Source organism: Patagioenas fasciata, chromosome 3 (genome assembly GCF_037038585.1).
Source record: "Patagioenas fasciata isolate bPatFas1 chromosome 3, bPatFas1.hap1, whole genome shotgun sequence".
Taxonomy (NCBI): Eukaryota; Metazoa; Chordata; class Aves; order Columbiformes; family Columbidae; genus Patagioenas; species Patagioenas fasciata.
The window spans coordinates 29,881,653-29,901,681 of NC_092522.1; the positions used below are offsets into that span (position 1 = coordinate 29,881,653).

The 20,029-nt window shown below is 41.7% G+C and overlaps 1 protein-coding gene across 4 annotated transcripts in view; it reads right to left on the reverse strand.

Moving 5' to 3' along the window:
- Positions 1-732: 732 nt before the first annotated feature.
- Positions 733-20,029, reverse strand: part of HHAT (hedgehog acyltransferase) — a 153,664-nt gene continuing 134,367 nt past the window's right edge. For all 4 annotated transcript variants that reach the window (XM_071806017.1, XM_071806016.1, XM_065835929.2 and 1 more), the window contains one exon: positions 733-3,200. In XM_071806017.1, coding sequence (XP_071662118.1) covers positions 3,103-3,200 — 98 coding nt within the window. In that variant the 3' untranslated portion in view covers positions 733-3,102. The remainder of the gene's footprint in view (positions 3,201-20,029) is intronic.

The following is a 20,029-nucleotide window of genomic DNA, read 5'->3' on the forward strand; positions in this document are numbered from 1 at the left end:
CATTTTTCCTAGGTCCCTTAATTAGCTTTTCCTTAGTGTTTGGAAGTCTCCTTCTCTTCCTCTCCTCACCTGTATTTTTCTGCAGTCAGTGGGATGTCTACTTCAGTCTCTTCCAGGACTCTGCAAGCTCCAACCCCTCTAGGACCATCACCTGTGTGAAGGATGCACTTCTGGTTACCACATAATTTCAGCGACATCAGGTGCCATGTGAGAGCTGCGTGTTTGACCAAGCAAGCCCCAGACCTTGCCTCGTGCCTTCCCTACTGGCACTTCTATCAGCAGGACAGCTCAGAAACTTTGTGAGTGGGCTTGTTCCTGAAATACGTGTTTCAAAAAAGCAGGAAAAAGAACCCCTGGAAAGACTGAGCATGAAGGAAACCTATTTATTTCTCATAGGATAAATATTTAAACTATAAAGAAAAATTGTGCAAGTATGCTTCATATTTCTGACTGTGGACCAAGATAGCAAGAGTCTGAACGAAAGCATCATTTTACTTGTGTACTACTCTTGGTGATCATTCCCAGAAGCTTCACACATTGAAGTCTCACCTTAACAGGTCTATTAAAGGTATTTTGCTTTTTAAGCTTGCATGTTCCATGCAGAACTGTAGAAAGACACAAGTGACCAGTCTGCATGTCACCCATCCTGCAGGCTTCCAGTGTGTAGCAGTGTTTCTTCAAAGCAGCAAAGCACTTGTTTTTCTTACACCAAACAGTAGCTTTCTAAGACAGTTCTCAAGTCAACAGTCAGGTTGAGCTTTATTTTTAGAAAAGGCAAAAGGATAAAAAATTATGAAAGACATACAAAGCACTGGAAAAACAAAACAAAACAAACAAAAAAAAACCCCAAATCATTTTACTTTAGAAACAAGCATACTTTAGATGACCTTCAAGGTCATCTCCATATTGGAGTAGGAAGATTTGCATGCATACATATTGGAATCTAATCACTTAGCAGACCCTTGTTTCATGTAATAATGGTAATCGATAACATTGAAGAAAAAACTCATGACTTTTCACTCCAATGCTAATTCCACTTAATTACAAAGTTTAAGTTGGAGGAAGTTCTTGCCCTTAACACGGTCCTGCTCCAAAATGGAGGCCAATCTCAGATCCTTTTAGTAAATTCAGAGGCTGAGAGAAATGTACTTCTTTGGCTGAGAGGATCCCTGCAATCACCGTAAGTCAATCAGGAGGGCCATGTCTCTGGCCAGGCAGCATTTAATGCAAGTCCTATTCTCAACAGTCCACAGTATTTCCTAGAAATGACTTACAAGGGCAATCACTGCATTCTCAGGGTGGAAAAAAAAAATTCCCGAAACATAAAGGGTGGAAGATTCTGCTTTGAAACAGCAAGAGATGGGTGTAGTCTCCAGATGGGTAAAGAGCTAAAGACTTTGTCCTTCTTGAGGAACAAACAAAGGGGAAAAAGGGCTGCCATAGTTCTGAGCAGCAGAGGCATCAGAAATGCAAGCACTAAGTTGAAGCCTGTCTTGGGGACGGAATTTCTTGTTGGAGGGATGAGCTTGATCAGACTTGGCTGAAGCTGCAGGAGGGATGGACAGCAGGATGCTAACTGTACCTCCAAACAGGCCAAAATGGCTGATGGGGGGCACAGAACAGGTTTTGGTAGGAGTCCTCCTGCTTCAGGTGCAGGAAGCTGCTCTTGGAAGAAGCCTTCTCCAGGACTGGTGGCCTTTTGCCAGGCCTAGGGGGAATGTCTAACTTCAGAAAGATTACAAAGGTTTTCTGGCTGCTCTTCAACATCAGTTTAAAGAAGAACAGCTTGGGAGACACCCCTTGTGCCAGACGTGAGTAGGGTCTCCCCTTCCCTTAGAAAACAAGCATGTGCTGAAGCTCTTCCGCTGCACCGATGCTCGCAGGCAGGACCTGCCCAGCTCTGGACAACCCCGTCTTTTAGCAAAGATGCTGCTGTAACATGTCTGGCTGTGGGCAAAGCACACGGAGCTCTGGCTAGTTTGGTGCCACTGTATCGGACCATTCTGTGGTTTTTTGTGTGTGTTTCGTGGTGTGTTTTTTTGTTGTTGTTTTTTGCTTTTGTTGTTTGGTTGGTTGCTTTTTTTTTGTTTTGGTTTGTTGGGTTTTGGTGCAGTTGTGGTTTTTGTTTTTAACGTCTTAAAATGCTACTCCTAGGGTGTCTTTAATATTGCAGGAGCTGATTGCCTGGACATCAGAAAATGAAGCACACTGAACAGATTTACCATTCAGCCAGAGCTGGCTTACCTCCTTTTGTAGCAGGAAAAAGACGAGGCAGACAGAACAGTTCCCTTGAAGGTGGGATTTACCCCATAATAAAGGGAATATTACATGCTTTAGCTCTAACACAAGGTAGAGAGCGCTGCAAGCCCAAGGAGCTATACGGTCTTATTCAATTAAAAAGAAAAGCTGTTCATTAAGTAAAGACCTCTCCCTCATTTTAAAGAAACAAACAAAACAATTCCTAAGACTATCAAAAAAAAGAGTGTTTTAAAGGCAAAATTTTAAGTGAAGAAATTAAAGAGAGAAAAGCAGACTTTGCTACAGTAAGTAGAGAGGTAGCTTAAGGCTGAACTACTGCTGTCACCAAGAATAGCAAAAATGTTCTAACTTGTATCAGAAAGCAATCACGAACAACTGATGAGCATCCTGCCCTTCATGGAGTAACGTAAGTATAGGGCACAGCCCTGTGTGCCCCTGGACAGAAGGTGAGATGGGGCTTTTTGAATTGTGCAAGGTAGGAAACATTTCTTTTTTCTTCTTCAGTATTTCAAAATAGGCAGCAAAATATTGGAAGACAAAAGTACAATCTTCAACATACATAAAATACCTCTTCTGAGATGCATGAATCCAATGTACACAGAGTCACAGAGATGCTATTTTATAAAAATAAAATAATTCACAATGCTTCATAATTTCTCCTCAGCCCCAGCCATAGTCCATCAGTGTTTCTGGTTCAATTCCCGCATTCACAATCCAGAATAAATTCCATGAGCTTTTGGTTTTAACACATTAACCAAATCCCTTGGTCAGGCGCATCCTTCTGCACGTAGGATATCCAGTGTAGACAAGCCATCAACCTGTCTTAAAAATCATCATTCTGCATCATTCCTGATTCACAGCATGCATTTGCTCCCATTCGATTCCAACGTGAGCGTAGCAGTACAGGAACCCGAGAACAGTCAGTGTTGCCCATGGCCAGCCTATAAATAGAAAGACAGACGATTCTCGTCATAATAATTAATGACTGCTTCAAGTAGAAATACTCCTGGGATGACCAACTTATGATGCTTCTAATTAATTTCATTAGCAATTCAGTCTCCTAAGTAAGTAGAGCCAACCCACCAAATTTGAAAGGGGAGATCTGGATTGTTTGAGCTTCTGGGATGCCTGACCCTAGGCAGTCCCAGTCATTTCCATTTTCAGGGAACTGGATCAGGCTTATTCCTGCTCCGTACCTCCAACTGATACTTGCAGAATTAAAGAGTTCTGCTTCAAACCTCTCCTTGTGGAGGCTTTGTCTAGCAAGCAGATCTCTGAATGAACCCTGATGCTTTAGGCTGGCTACAGTGCTTCCTGGGCGCAAAGGGATGCATAGCCACAGAGCAGGTTATTAAAAATCAGAACAAATCCGGTTACCTGTTCTGCCCAGAGAGCCTGGGGAAACATCTGATTAAGGCTGCTTTGGATACCCTGCAGCTGGGTGTAAAAGTAGTGTGCGCACTCTACAGCCCCATAACAGCTCACGGGGTCAGAACACCATTGTGCCCGTGCAAAACAGACAGCCCTACTTGCCTGACATGTTCCTGTTAGACTTTTTCTTTAAAAAAAACAAAACTAAAAAAGACTGACTGTTCTTATAAATAAGACTTTTGCTGGGGAAATTACGTGTTCTGTCATTATTTCAAATTCTTTTTAGGGAAAGTCACCATCTTTTCATTTTAGCTTTTTAACAGCTAAAGCAGGAAGCGGGAGGTCACAAGCCAAGAGGTCATCTGCTTTCCAGTGGAGTTGCAGATAACTTGAAAAATCCGTATCTCCAGACATCTGAATCAGGCAGATGATTTTGCTTTTCCTGATGACTTCCTGGCACCTCTGTTCCCCTTCTCCATTCGCCTCCTCCTCCTCTTAGAATTTAGGAAATTTACAGTTTATAGGTTGAAAGCCCCAGCATCAGGCCCTGATGTTCTTTAGTGTGTTTTGTCTGTGGGAAGGGGGCAGGGAGGAAGGTATTTGAGGTATTTTTTGGTGGCTTTTTTGTTGCCGTTGTTGACATAAGAACTTGGTTATGCGTATGACTGGATTTCTCCATGCTGCCCTCCTACTACCAGCAGCTGCTTCTGAACAAATGGCTCCAGTGCTCTCTCTTGGGGGACACTGTGGTCTGAAGGAACCTGCTGGCAGAAATGAGATTCCCCACTGGCCTGGAGAAGGGACAGAGAGAAGACGCAACCTCTCCACAACACAATACTCCAGGAAGGGCTCTTTCTGAAGGGATGCTTACAAGGTATTTTGCAGGCTGGCTTTGTCCAGTCCGGAGACTGTTTAATTGTGCTGATGTCCAGCTGAGGCTCAGCTTAACAGCCTGTCCTCAGCAGAGCTCGGGGCCTTGGGCTCAGTCCTGCGCTTTTGGGCACCATTCCTTTGTGCTCCGAGGGCCAGGGCAGTGCAACCCTCCACTCTGGAACAGGTTCTGAAAAAGTTGTGTAGTGTGTGGTTTTTGTTTTGTTTGGTTCCCCCCCCCCTCATGAATAGCTGTGTGTTTGCTTCACAAATATCTAATTGTACTGTCCTTGTTTCATGGTGAAATACAGTCTTGTAACCTGTTCACTGACACAATTACAAATATTAACCGCTTGTCCTCACAACACCCTAAAGCAAAATTGTACCTTTAGCTTAATTATTTGTTTCAAAAAAAAAAAAAAAAAACCAACCAAACAAACTTCTTAGGTACCTCTAAAGGGATTTTTAACAATAATCTCTTCTTCAGTGAAATTAGGCCACTGTAGATTTGGTTTCACATTTAGTAGCAAGCTAAAGTGCAGCTATGCTTTGTCTCTGATAAAATTGCCCATGAAAGTATGTCAGTAGATGTAATAAAAACACGCCTCTTCTGGCAGCAATATTGTGCTGGCTGCTTTATACAGACAGAATCTGAAAGGTAAGAAAGGACCAAGTCTAGAATTGTCTTTTTCTTCTTTTAAAGGCCACTTTTGGAAATCTTGCTACATACATATTTTGCATTTTTGAATACTTTAAAGCTCTGGCACACAGCAAATGTGCCAACAGTAGTTTTTAGTCTGACCTGCTTGTTATCCTCAGCCAATGCACCAGAGAGCTTGTCAGCTTGCCTTGCCAGGCACTGGAAATCTTTTCTAGATGCCTTAGATTTATAAGAAGATTCCTCCATAGTGACTATGACCTGGGTTCATGGGGCTCTCATGCTGATATAATCAGGCCTGTGGCAATCCTTCTGGAACACAAGGAGTCTCACCTGTACAGTACCAGGTGTCAGGAGTAGCAGTCAATAAACTACCTCCTCCTGATCTAATTACAATGAAAAGGAAGGGTGTGACCTCTGTAACCAAACAGCAACATGAGCTGCTTTCTTGCCAGATGAGTTTGCAGGAGCTCCTTCCTTGCTGAAACAGTTTCTCCTTGTAAATGCAGCCAACCAAATGGTACCAATGGTCTCAGATCCACAGCTCCATGGAAATCTCTCTTTGCCAGCAGTGCAAGGTACGTTCTTCCCTCAGGCCTTTTGCTGCCTCTCATTCTGCTCCCATCCTCAAACACAATTCAAGGGGTTCTTGCTGGTGGCTCCTCAGCTTTACCTTATCACCCTAAACCACTGCATCCTCACCTGTGCTGTAGTGGTCTCCAAACTCTGCTTGGAAGCGTATGTATCCACATTCTAAACCAGTATTTCTCCACAAAATCATATATGTAAGTGATAGTCTTAAAAACAACATTACTAGAGTCAAATTAAGTACTAAGCTGCTAGGAAATGACCAAGTTTGCCTATTCAAAACCACATCACATAACACTTTAAATCTTAACATTTCTTGACTGTCTTCAGTAATTTGATTTTAGGCTTGAAGGCCAAGTTTTACAAGACATATCAGATTTTTATAATCTTTTCAGTGGAAAGATGAATTAGTAGTCATTAACATATGCTATTTGTAAATCCAAGAGCAAATTTGTATGTTATTTTCAAATCCAGTGATATTTGTGAGCTATAACTGCACAAGTTTCTTTTAAGACAGCTGGATTTCCCATTTAATGAAGGATCGCTGGGTGAGAAACATTAATGGCATCACAACCAAATTCTCTGCTTATACAGGTATGCTGCTCCGCAAAAAATCAAACTAATTCCTTTGTGAAGAGGACTCTGAATTCTGTGCACTTTATCTGTCTCTCACACATCCTCTTCCCAAAATCATCTCCAGTCCCAACTGGGCAGAAGGCAACGCTCTGTTGCACACAGCTGAACTACTGCCCAGTAGTCTTGCCAGTTTAAAACCACAGTGTGATATGTTATGTACTCAGTTTTCACCATAATGTATAGAGGACTTGTTTTCATTACATGGTCAAAACAGAATTAATGCTAATTGCAACAGGAACTGCCTTTGGAGTTACTCCTTCCCTTGAACTTCCTATCTCCTCTTCAATAATGCTTCTGGATACTTTGCAAACATCTAGAAAAGGCTGTGTTCTTTGCACGCTCTGGATTTTGAAGGGAGTGGGATAAAACTAAGCTTTCAACTCAAAAGTAACAGCCTGGATCACAGCTCTCAAAAGACCAGTTATTCCCTTATTACCTCAGTTCAAATAATCTGAACCAATATCTAATCAAGTATCCATAAGGAAGCTCTTTCAAATTTCCTAATCACCTACAGTAATGAAATAATGTCAGAAATGTTTTTGGCATACCCAAGTTTCACATCCTCATCAAAACATTAGGAAATTGCCCTTTGTTCCCTCTGACCTGTGAGATGTAGGAAAAAGGGACTGTAGCTGAGTTTTGCATTTCCAAAACTTCTTTTGTAGCTTAGCAACCTTTATGCTATTTTCAGATGTGAGTTGGCTGCACAGTCCTTAGAAGCCTTCAAGTACAAAGTAGTTATTAAATCAATAGAAGTCAGAAAAAGTCATCTCTTTGAAAGCTTGACTTCAGGAATGTACACCTTACTCTGACTTGGATTTGGAAGAACCTAAGTTGCTATGAGACTTAGCACTCAGGAAAACTTATCCTTAAACAAAAGTTCACATGTGACAAGACAGTGAAGCAGCTCCCTTCTAAAATGGAACTAAAGAAACATGACTGTGGGGAGAAGGAACAACAGGCACCAGTTTCTCAAACAGAATAAAAAAACCAGAGCAAACCAGCATTTGAGGCCAAAACCTCTCCTCCTACAATTACTAACATCCTTACAAGATCAGTAAAACCACCACATTATCAGGAAAAATAACACATTCAAATCTGAAGATCAGTGGAAATAAACCCGTTATCTAGCCCAACATGTGGAAGACAACCTCTGGATTTTTAAATTTTAACTTCAGGTCTGTTTGTCACACCTGGGTAGACCACTGCTGACCATGAGGGCAGCGCAGGCCCAGTAGGATGCAATGCACACACCGTGCCATCTGATACCCAGGTACTCTGTTTAGGTATTTGGAAAAGGCAACTCTATGTATTTTCAGCTGTGTTAGCATTTAGCATGCAGATGTGGGACTGGATAACTTCAAAGAACATAAGATGTGATCTAACTGGTTTATATAAAATTGTTCCACGTGTTGTGCAGCAAGTTTTCCAGCAGTTTCATACACACAGACATGATACATGCAGCCCTACTTAATGCAGGCTCTGGGTGACAGCAGTATTTGCACAGTTGAACAGAAACCTAACATCCACTGTACTGTCTTCTCACAGATACTGTTCTTCTTGCAACAGACCAAGCTCAGTGTTTCAATGAAGACAAATGGAAGGGATTTCTGTTTCTGCTGGAGTTCATTCCTCTTCTGAAGGTACTAAAGCAGAGTATGAAAAAAATTATAATTTTCAGATATTGGCTTTAAAGTTTATTTTTGAAGGATATTCTTGTCCTTATAATACACCCTTCAAAATACCACACTCAGATGATAAATGGCAAAATAATGCTTTATAGAGAGGGCTTTCCTACAAACTCCTTTAAAGTGCCTTTAGATGCTAATTCCTTCCTGCCTGCCTCCCTTTACTCACTTATAAGTAATCCAGACAGGAAACTGGATATTTTCAATTATCTTGTGACGAAACAGAGCCAAGAACAGCCTTCATTTTCTAGCTTAAGTCATTTTCCCATTCATTAAGTAAAGCCAAACATTTAAGAGATCTCTATGAAACTGGAACCTATAATAGTAAATAACTCTATTCCCAGGTATAAAGACAAGAAGACAGAAGCAATTATGGAAGTATTAGACCGATTTAGAATTCAGTAAAGTTAGCTTCCATGCCTTTATGTATATCTATATATCCCTCTATATATTTCTCCATTGCCCACTTCTTCAGTTTCAAAGTCATTGCCTCAGATTGCTGGACTCACCCTTAGCAAGCTCTGGAGTGGTCTACTAGTGGCTGACAGCATTGCCCTAAGCACTTCTATGTTACAGCTCATCCCAAGAACAAAATTTAGAGATGCAAAGATGCAAGCAGAGCTGGCAGAAAGCTGGAAAAAGCTCTTGTATATGTTAAATTTTACCCTCTCTGCAATAAAGTAAACTTACTATGGTATCACATAATAGGGCCAAATGCAGAGAAGAATAATCATGTACAATATGAAATGAAGATACGTAATTCCCCTTTTGTGTGGTTGCAGCTTATCTGCATTGTTTGCTATATTGTAGGTACAGCAACATAATTAGATTGACAGAAAATTTATTAATGAACGTAAATCACCTGGCTGTACCCCATCCCCATCACATCTGCTTCGTCTCCAGTGTTCTGTGTATACTCTGCTTGAGCTGACAAGAGTAGGCAGTGATCTAAACCCAGTTTAAAGAATTTTTCTCCAGAATATCCTCCCACTACTCTGCTCTATACCACCTGGAGAATTTGATTAGAAATTCAGTTTCTCAGCAGTCTGTATTTTCTCAAGCAGTGCTATTAACAGACTTCTTCTGTGTGCATCAAGAGCTGTAGAAAAAACTTTGGTCAGGGAAGCAGTCTTCTAATTATTTAAATTCTTCTTAATCTAGCATTTGTGATCTTTTTTTTCCTATTTTTTTTAATCCATACTTGAGGATAGGCCCTTAAAACTACAAGTGTGTGCTTTACTTGCTGTAGCTGCTTCTCTTCAAAATCCAGCAGAATTTTTAATACTTGAAATCTTAGCCTAAAGGCTTATTAAGACTCCTAGTTCCTGGGTTTAAAACATAAAATGAAGAGGTTACTAGTTTGTATTATTCAAATTCTTAAATTCAGCTGTGGTGCTTTTCTAAATTAATGGCTAACTTAGGCATTGCTGTCTGCGAAGAGCCTGTATCCTTGTGTAGGAGCTCTTACTAATAAGCATTTTACTTTTGTGTGCTTCCAGTTCAGCTACTGATACATAAACTGCTGCTGCTAACAAACAAACCTGGACAAAAAGAGCAAATGGAGAGAATTTCAGTGGCTTCTTGGCTGTTGCGTGGGAGCACTCAAATCAGGCCATTCAAATCACTTCTAGCCGTGCAGTCAGGTGTAACTGCAGGGATGGTAAGATGCAGTACATAGAGGATAGTGAATTCAGCTGCAAAAGAATACAGATGGCAAGCAAAGCCCCAACCTAAGCCATGGCAAGGTTTCTTTTTGCTGCTGCTTTTGACCTCCACATTGCACATGCTTCTCTCCTTGGGCTATGGAAGGACAGAGGCATGCCAGTGCTGTGATATGGGACAGGCAGTAAATTCTGCCAGCAAACACACAGCCCTTGAAGTCCCAGCTGGGCATCTCCATCCTCCCAGCCCACCTACAGCAGCACATAGGTTCACAGGGTCTGTATATTCAAGTTGTCACCTTGTCCCATTATTAGCCCACAGTAAAAAGCTCCCACATCTTTCCCCTCCATCCACTGTGTAGACTGGGAGCAGAGCAGCTCAGCCAATGGGAACCAGCCTGGGAGAGTCCAGGCTGACCTCACTTCGTGCTATAGATTTCCAAGTGTTGAAGATACCTAAGCTTCAAGTGGAGCTACGGTCCAAATATTCAGGAAAAAATACTACTCTAAAATAACAGGTATCTCAAAGGCAAACAAGGGAAATTCTGTGAGGATAACTCAGAATCCGTCCCATGCAGCATCTGGAAACAAGACTGAAAAGGACAAAATCTTTAGCTGCCAGGTATAGACCTGAACCACAGCCAGGTACACTGGCAGTAACCACAAGAGCTTCCTCTTCAGTAGACAGAAAGTAGTTTCCAGCTAAAGACATTAACAAATGTCTAACAGTAGTCTGCTTACATTAATTTTAAATTATACCATCCTGGAGAATGCCTACATCTGTGGCTTTCTGAGGAGTACTTATCACTACTGAGGAAAACTGTAAATGGATAGGTAACAGCTCAAGACCATCATCTGCAGTGCGGGATGACTGCAGCTTACCCAGATCAGCATCACTGAGAGCAGAAAGCCGTAGTCTCTTAGTGTCTTCATAATGCAAACAGATCTTATTGAGCAGATAGGGGTCAGAAAAGCTGTGGCTTTTTTGGTGTTCTTACTGTGTCTTGAACTACACTTTACCATAGCTAAAGCCATTTCATTTTTATGCTTGACAGCACTGAAGAAAGTTGCCTGCTGATAAGGACTTTCTTAAACAACAAGAAATCAATCCAGCCTATGTCAGGGTGATGCCAAACATACATTTGCCTATTAATTACATAAGCTGCAAATAAACAATTTCATAGGTAGAGCTCTAAAGAAAGGCCTATCTTATAGCTTTTATAAAACACTCATCAACACAATTAATGATGATGCCAAAACTATTTTAATTGCATTATCTATGTACGTGAAAGAAAAAAAACCTGCTGTGTTATTTACAATGCTGGTAAATGCTCCATGGATGCAGGTATCTCTGCATGGATTCTCTTTTTTTGTCTTTAGAGACAGAATCTCATTTAATGTTACCTAACCATGACATTAGCAGCTCTCAGGATACTCTACAATCTAGATCAGAAGCATTATTTCCCCTGTAAGTATCACATGATATGAGGAGGATGATGTTGGTAACTTCACTCTGTATTTCTTGGGGTTTTTTTTGTGGTATTATCTGACCATAATTCTACCTTAAGTATTTTTACCTCTAAACATTGTATAAAGCACAAAAGAATCACAGCAGTTACGCCTTCTGCTTTGTGCTTTAAAATAAAGCTTCACCCTCTGCTAGTTTTTCCAGCAGAGCTAGTCAGTGGAAAAAAGCCTGAGATTTTTGGCAGTAATTCTGGTCTCATGCGTATCAAGTTGACTCTGGAGTAATTCAAATAAAATCAAAAGAACCATACTTGTGCTGCTGCTGAATTTGAATTAACAGTAAAAAAGACTGCTTAAAACTGCCTGGCAGAATCTTTCTGCCACAAGTCCTAATAAGAAAGGAAAAGAAAATCAAACATCTTTAGTTTTCAGATTAAGAAGGGGTTAATCTGTAAGACAGAAGCAACCTTTCTTCTCCTCCCAGGTCTTCAGTTGAGACCTAGACTCACAGAATGTCCTGAGTTGGAAGGGACCCACAAGGATCATGGAGTCCAACTGCTGTCCCTGCATATGACAACCCCACAGTTCACACCATGTGTCTGAGGGCTTGTCCAGTCTCTTCTTGAACACTGTCAGGCATGGGGCTGTGACACCTCCCTGGGGAGCCTGTTCCACTGTCCACCACCCTCTGGGTGAAAAACCTTTTCCTCATGTCCAACCTGAACCTCCCTTGGCACATCTTCCTGCCATTCCCTCGGGTTCTGTCATTGGCTGCTAAAGAGAAGAGTTTGTCGCCTGCCCCTTCTCTTCCCCTTGTGAGGAAGCTGTAGTCACCACGAGGTCTGCTCTTACCTACACACAGCTAATGTGAAATCAAAGCCCGCAAAATATGGAACATCACTGTTCATTTCTTTTTAGAACAGAGACAAAAGCTTTCAAAAGCATTATTGTAAATAAAGAAGCATCTTCACCTGGAAGCAAAGCAAGAGAGCTATCTCTTCAAAGTGTTATGTAAAGAAAACATTTTATAGTAAGGTATCTAACTTGACATGCATAAGGACAGCACTATCCATATCATTAAATGTCTGCTCAGGTATTCCCAGCACAACTTCCTTAAACACAGTGTGAACAGTTATGGAAAGACAACATTTGCAAAGATTTTAGGGCATTTTTGACTTGTAATTATTTGCTGAAAGCATTATAGATGCCAATCAAAACATCAGAGCCATGAGCCTTCTTTTGTTACAGCTGCAAGATGAAGCAGGAGAATAAAAAGCAAAGTCCCCAGAAGAAGATGAATGTCCCAAAAGCAGAGCTGGGAACGCTGCTGCTGCTGCCTGGTAGGATCCTGAGGTGAGCATCTGCCTCTTACCGAGCAGAGAGATACCCACATTATGTATAGAATGACACAGTGAGCAGAAGGATGAATTAACTTCCCCTCTACTAGAGCTTGAATTTCAGGAAGATTTCTGCATCAATCTAATTTGGGTTCTTGGATTTAGGTTTGTATATCAGCCTTTTTGCATACAGCAAAACTCCTTCTCTAGACTTTTAGTGCTAGGGAGCTCTTAAGAAATCAAGGCCACTTATTCTCAAAAGCAGAGGATTTAAACCAGGGATTCAGACAGGTGTCATCAATCACCAGCAAGCAAATATTTGGGTAAAAAGTTGAAGTACTGTAATTTATTTGCCCAACCTGAGTTCTGGCTAAGATAACCTGGAATGGTCATGAATATAAGATGCTTAAATGATTATAAAATAATTAATGTTTAAATGTGAAGAATTATTTAAGGATTAATTATTCACAGACCCCTTCCTACCTGCAACACACTTCTAAATCTACAATTCTTCCTTGTCATCCTCAAAAACACTTATGTTTCCAGATCATAGCAGCAATTCTGTGGTGCTGTCTTGTCCCTCCATAGCATTAAGAAAAAAAGCCGACAGCGTGACAAATTTAAGAACTACTTACAGCCACCTATGCTTGCAATAAACAAACAGCAACTTCTTACCACAGAGCTCTCGTACCTGAAATGCTTTGTGTAATGAAAATTGTATTACCTGTTAGAGCTTAATGCAGTAAGAGAAGGGCTGAGAGCAAATTGGTAATTTACAGGAACAGTGCACTAGGGATAATTGTTGTATCGGTGTAAAACTGGCACTACAAGAGAAGACACTGAACCGAGTTCTCACTTAACAGAAATCCAAACATCTTGAGGGATGGAAGCGTGTGGATAAGGTAACCAGGCAATCTTGTCATCGCTTATCGAGCCGTAGCAATCAATTCAGGACTAAGGCGTTTGTAATGCTGCTGGTCTGAGTACGAATTACTCCCCTTCCACTTGTGTCTTGTTTTCACAGCGTCACCAAAGGGCAAAGAAAAAGGCTGATGCAGAGTTAAGGCCCTGGGAAGGCAGTGGAGCCTGAAGGCAGCGATCAGCCAACAGAAAACCTTGACAATGAACAATGTCCATCACACCAGTGGCTTATCACATGGAATTTAATTGGTGAACGCAAGGTATCTGTAGGAAAAGGGCCATACAGGGTTGACCTTGGTTGAACAGTTTGTGACAAACCCATTGTTTCATTTGTCACCTGTGTGAGCTAACCTGACCTGACTATATTGGCTGCAGCCAGAAAAATTATCAGTAGAAAAAGTTCAATTGCAGATAGCTTGTGGGTAAGATTAATTTCAATTTTTGTGTAAAAGAAGAGTCTGTGTTAGTTCATCATCAAGACCATTCAAAATAAAGTAAAAGGAAAAAAAAAAAAACAAAACCCAAAAAAACAACCCTCAAACCCAAACAAACTTAAAATTACTTCAAAGATATCAATATTTAATCAAAATCGGACAATTCACTTGTACCCATTCTGGATTTCAAGAGTATATCTAGTGAGTATGGGGAAGAAATACCTTATTCCCTGCTTTCTGTGTGAATCAGAACTGTGCTCTCTGCAACACAGAGCTCAGAGAGTACCCGAAAACACAGGTCTACCTGTGTGAGCATGGAGCCCATCTGAAGCAAAAGCTACCAAACCCATTATCACCTATGTCAGAAAACAAGAATTAGAAATACTCAGGCAGCTACATCATCATGCAAAATCTGAGCCCAATTCCGCTTTCCTGGGACCTGGGGATGGAGGGCGTCTCATCAGCGAGAATTCAAGCGAGTTACCTACTGCTGTGGTAACTGAGATCAAAATGATTCTGTCAGCCCAAACCCCTTCATCTGTACACTGCAGGTAACAACACTTCTTTGCCGTGTAGCTGGCTCAGAGGAATGCATGTGGAAATATTTACATGCTGTTACACTAGCCTAGCTGCTCTCCTTGTTTCCACATTTTAAAAAAATTTTCCTGAACAGATGCTGAATGGGATGACTTAAAATATTCCTTTAAGGTATGATGGCTGTATTAGTGGAACAAACCATATACAGGAACAATTCTCTGACTGCAAGATTTTCTAAATATATATATATATGCATATATATATACACACATATTCTCTTCTAATATCTTTAGCACCATATTCCCTTTTCCAGAAGAATACGAAAAAAAAAAAAAACACCAAAAACCTCACAACCACCACCTCTGTTACACTACATCAAACTTTAACCAAGTAAAACAGTATCACTATACCTTGCCAGAAAGTTAGTGCCTATATTTTAAATTGTCCTATTGAAGAAAGTGTAGCTTAGTGCAATGAGAGATGATCTTTCCATGTGCTTGCCTGGCCCACCAAAATTAGCAAGGAGCATGATCTGATGCATGGCTGCTATACTTTCTGTCCCACCGGTGCTCTGATAGTCAATGTAATGAAAGCAGCACTGCAAGTGTTTAACAAGACTGCCAATAGCACTAATACACACATCTTGCTCAAAACCAAGACACACACATATACACCTCTCCGGAGGAAACTAGTGACCTATTTACATACATCAGCTCTGTAGTGTTCAACTAGTTTCTTGTCTCCTTGCCCAGGTGTGCAACAAAGCAACATTTCAGTGATTCACAGCCTTGGTCATGTTTGCTGCACAGCCCTGGACTAACCAACGCAGCATGAGCCCCGAGGGTAGCAAGGGGTGGATTTGCGTGATTGCCTCCCCAGAAGATAGCTCAGCCTTACATGGACACTGTGGATACAAAAGCAACAGCAGGCTCTCATTATCCTGACCAGACTTTGCAGGGGCATCCACATTGCCCCTGTATTTAACTGTATAAAAGTATATGGTGTATGCATGCCATGTCTGACTGTGAATCACAGAATCACAGAATGTCAGGGACTGGAAGGGATGTCGAAAGATCATCCAGTCCAATCCTCCCCCCCAGAGCAGGAACACCCAGGTGAGGTTACACAGGAAGGTGTCCAGGCGGGTTTTGAATGTTTCCAGAGAGGGAGACTCCACGACCTCCCTGGGCAGCCTGTTCCAGGGCTCTGTCACCCTCACTATGAAGAAGTTTCTTCTCATATTTAAGTGGAACCTCTTGTGTTCCAGTTTGCACTCACTGCCCCATGTTTTATAATTGGTTGTCACCGAGAAGAGCCTGGCTCCATCCTCATGACACTCACCCTTTACATATTTATAAACACTAATGAGGTCACCCCTCAGTCTCCTCCAGGCTAAAAAGGCTCCCTCAGCCTTTCCTCACAAGGGAGATGCTCCACTCCTTTAATCATCTTTGTTGCCCTACGCTGGACCCTCTCCAGCAGTTCCCTGTCCTTCTGGAACTGAGGGGCCCAGAACTGGACACAATATTCCAGACGTGGTCTCACCAGGGCAGAGCAGAGGGGAAGGAGAACCTCTCTGGACCTACTAACCACCCCCCTTCTAATCCACCCCAGGATGCCAGGGGCCTTCCTGGCCACAAGGGCACAGTGCTGGCTCATGGTCATCCTGCTGTCCACCAGGACCCCCAGGTTCCTTTCCTCTATACTGCTCTCTAACAGGTCATTCCCCAACCTATACTGGTACCTGGAGTTGTTTTTGCCCAGATGCAAGACTCTACACTTGCCCTTGTTATATTTAATTAAATTTCTTCCTGCCCAACTCTCCAGTCTTCCAGGCTCCACCTTGTCCTTTCCTCATCAACCACCACCTTGCCAGCCCTGGGTGGCCCAAGTTGCCTCCAGTGACCCGTCTCTGCCCCTTGCTGAGGTGTGTTGGCGAGGGCAGGGTCCTGCTGGCTGTGAGGGAACAGAATGACTTAGCTCATTGAATTATTTGGTATGCTGCTGCTTACAGAACTTGTTTAGAAACTGCTTATACAGAATTTCCTTAGCATAAGTAAGTTTGCTTAAGATAACTTCCGTAAGCTGTGAACCTTTGAACTTTCTGCATCGTTAAGTGAAAAAGGCCACAGAGTCTTCAAGCTTGAAGATAAGGGGAGCTGCTTGCTTGGAGATAAGTAAAGGAACAGAATGGCATCTAACAGAAAACTGTTTAGGCTATTACCAAAAACTTATTTTCTCCAGCTGTGGGTGCAAAATAGCAATCCAAGGTCAGAACTTTAATTGACAGCCCGCCAGATGAAAATTAAAAGATCCAATGAAGAGCAAAGAGATCCCAGACTCTTAATTTTGCAGTTGGCCTGGAATGAGGCACAGGGAGTAGGGGATTGGATTGTGATGATATAATTGCTGAAAGTTATCTTTATTCAAGGTCCCTCTTCAGGAGACACCCAGCTTGAGCTGCTCTACACTGTATCTTGCAAATACATTATTTATTTAGAAGAATTTCTGGAATCTATATCTGAGTCTGTGCTATGGGAAACCTACGGGAAAAGGAACTTACCTTAACACGGCCTTGCTGCCTCCCTCCTCCCCCAGCCTGTGCAGAGACCAGGATTCAGCCCCAACTACTGCGGGATTTCTCCTAGTGCTAATTTCACATCTCATGGGAGAGAAATATAATGAGAACTGGCTACGAAACAGTCATTTCCATTTGTAAATGGGATAGCACAAAGGATAAAATGAGAACAAATTTCCATATGTACAGGCCCTGCTAAACAATCATCTCTGCAAACCTCTCCACAGCATGTGTGGTGCCTGCTGCCTTCTTTACTGGAGCAGCCATGCAACCAGAATAATTAATCAATCTCGGCACCATCACAACAGCTCAGAGAATCCACTGTAAGAGAGCTGGATCTGATTTGTTTTATGTCAAAGATCACAGTTCACGCACAATGGTGTGGCCACACAGATTAGTCACAGTAAATGTGGGGGGAGCCTCATTAATGTATGCCGCATCTCAAGTGGGTCCAGACCATGACCAAACACCTTTGTTTACAATCACTACATGACACATCAACACTATCTCATATCCCCACTTTTAAACTAAAACACCAAGGTAGTGGAGTAACCCGCCTGAGAAAGAGAGCATGGTGACTACAGGGGGCCGTCTGGGCTTGGGCAAAGCCAGTGTTGAAGCAGGATGGAGTGATGGACTTGTAGAGCCAGGCAAGGCCTGGCCATGCGGGATGGAGCATGTGCTGGGAAGAACAAGACCTGGGGAATGGCTGTACAGGTGATAGATCAAAGGTACGGCTTCTCAGCGTCAGTCCCCATGGCACTGTTACGGTCAATGTGGCTATGCAGCTGATAGTTTTAGCACAGCGTAAGAAATGTGAAAATGGAATGTTTTAAAACCTGAGGTGAACAAAATATCTTATTAGATCTGATTCACTTAGATGGATGTGGTAAGCTAGCCATGGAAAACAAGCCAGACAAGAAAGACAGCCATTATTTTGTAGGGGATGCAGTAAAAACATGCATGGGGTTAAGTGGACTGCGGGTGGCTTCATTTTAGCTAAAATGAACAAAGCAAGAGGTTGGCAACCCTTGGTATGTTGGTGAAAGCATACTGCCAGATGAAGATGTCAAGGTGTCCATCATTTATACTGATTAGCTGGAGAAGATCCAAAAGATTGCCAGTTTAGGGGGTGTGAGTGGGGGAGGAGACAGGGAATATGGCTCACCTCGCTGAAATTGGCTGTTTTTCTTCTGAAGGCAGTACTACTGCTGCTCTTGACAAGGAGATTAATGCAAATTTCTTTGACAACAATTAGGATACCTAATAGAGATGATAGAAGGTTCATCTTCCCTTCTCCCTTCCCTTTCATTTTCAGTTGGATCTTCTACTAGTCCTACATGAATTATTACTAAAAATCAGTTCCTCATATTCTGGATTAAATGGAAGAGTTTCTCAAAACTGTATGCATGGTCACTTAAAGGAGCTGATTTTTGCACAGGAAAATGGAGAATAGGTAATAGTATCCATTTACTTTATTGGTTCTTTACTTGGAAATCTTAAAGGTACAATCTGGTTCTCCAGCCATCACATATGGCATTACTAACTTACTTCAGAAATTCTTCTGAATGGATACTGGCATATCCAGTATAGGTTTAGAAAGTCCTGCTTTTCAGATCACATTTTCTGACACAAGTGTCAGCATCCTTCCTGTTTGCTCACACTGTATTTATCATATGGGCCAAGGCTGCTCAGATGACCCTCTATTTCCCTTCTGAAGCATTATCTGGATCTGTCCCAGTGTTCACTTCTCTGCAGAACTGCAAGATAACGATGGATAAAAGACCTTCCTTTGTCCTCTAGTGTTTCAGTGAGTAATGGACCCAAATGAAGAGCTCAGCTGCAGTCAAAGTTTGTCTTAACAAAGAAGCCTGATTAAATAAGAGAAAGCCACCATTTGGCAGAATCCTTCAGCCATTCATAAACGGAAAAGTCAAACACAATCCTTAACGCTTTGTTCAGAAGCTCTGCTTAAGTCTTTGACTTGCATCCTTGATGACCTTTAAATTGCGTCTGAATAGATTTCAATTACCGAAGCAGGAAAATTACCCTGGCAGATGGACCAAGGTCATTAGCAATTTACTAACATCCTTACCTTCCCTTTTGCTGAAGACCCTGTATCTTCTATGGCTTCAGAATAATAAATTATTTTTATTCTTTAGAGAACGATGTACCTTAATTTGTTTTAAATTCTATCCCAAACTGCAACAGATGTTAAAATTGTTGAGTGGAATGCTTGAGAGGCTGTGGCACATCTCTATTTTGATTTGCTCTTGAAGGCCTCAAAACATAATAAATAAAAGTAGAGAGAAGAACAGAAGCTGAAGCATGACTTGGCATCACTCTAGACAGAGACTCAGAAAAAAATGAAGATTAAAGGGTTGAAGTGATCAAGTGAATCTCCAGTAAGGAGGAAGAAATGTCAGTGGTTGACTAAGAACCCAACTCGGTAAACAGTGACAGAGAAAAGATGGGAAGCAAGATTCAAACTCAAAAATTTGAACAAGTAAACTCTCCATTAAAAAAAGAAGCCATAAGAGGCTTCCTCGACTCATCAATACTGATCTAACAGTCCAGTTAGAACAAGGGGTAAAGAACAGCCACTGTACACTACATTAGACAAAAAATGGTCTTAAGGTATGTTATGAGAGAGCAAAACATTCAAGAACTCTTGTTAAACAATACTTGGTTTTTAGAAAAGGACATAGGAAAAAAATATTCAATAACAATATATTCTTTTTCAAATCTTAGGTGGTTATGCTTAATCTTACAAGTAAAAGCAAACAAAGCTGGTATGCCACCATAAACTTCACCCACTGCTCATGAGTGTGCCTCAGCAGGGACACCACCAGGCTCCACTTGCCTTGTGGTTTGGTGTGTACATACATCCCGTCCGTGCAGAGCGGATACTGGAGGTCATTTGGCAAAAGACATCCCTAAAAATGATCAAATTGTAAATTGTGGTTACTACTTACTAGGGTGGCCTTTACCTGGTAAAAATGGGTCCAGCCTTTCAGGTCTTCT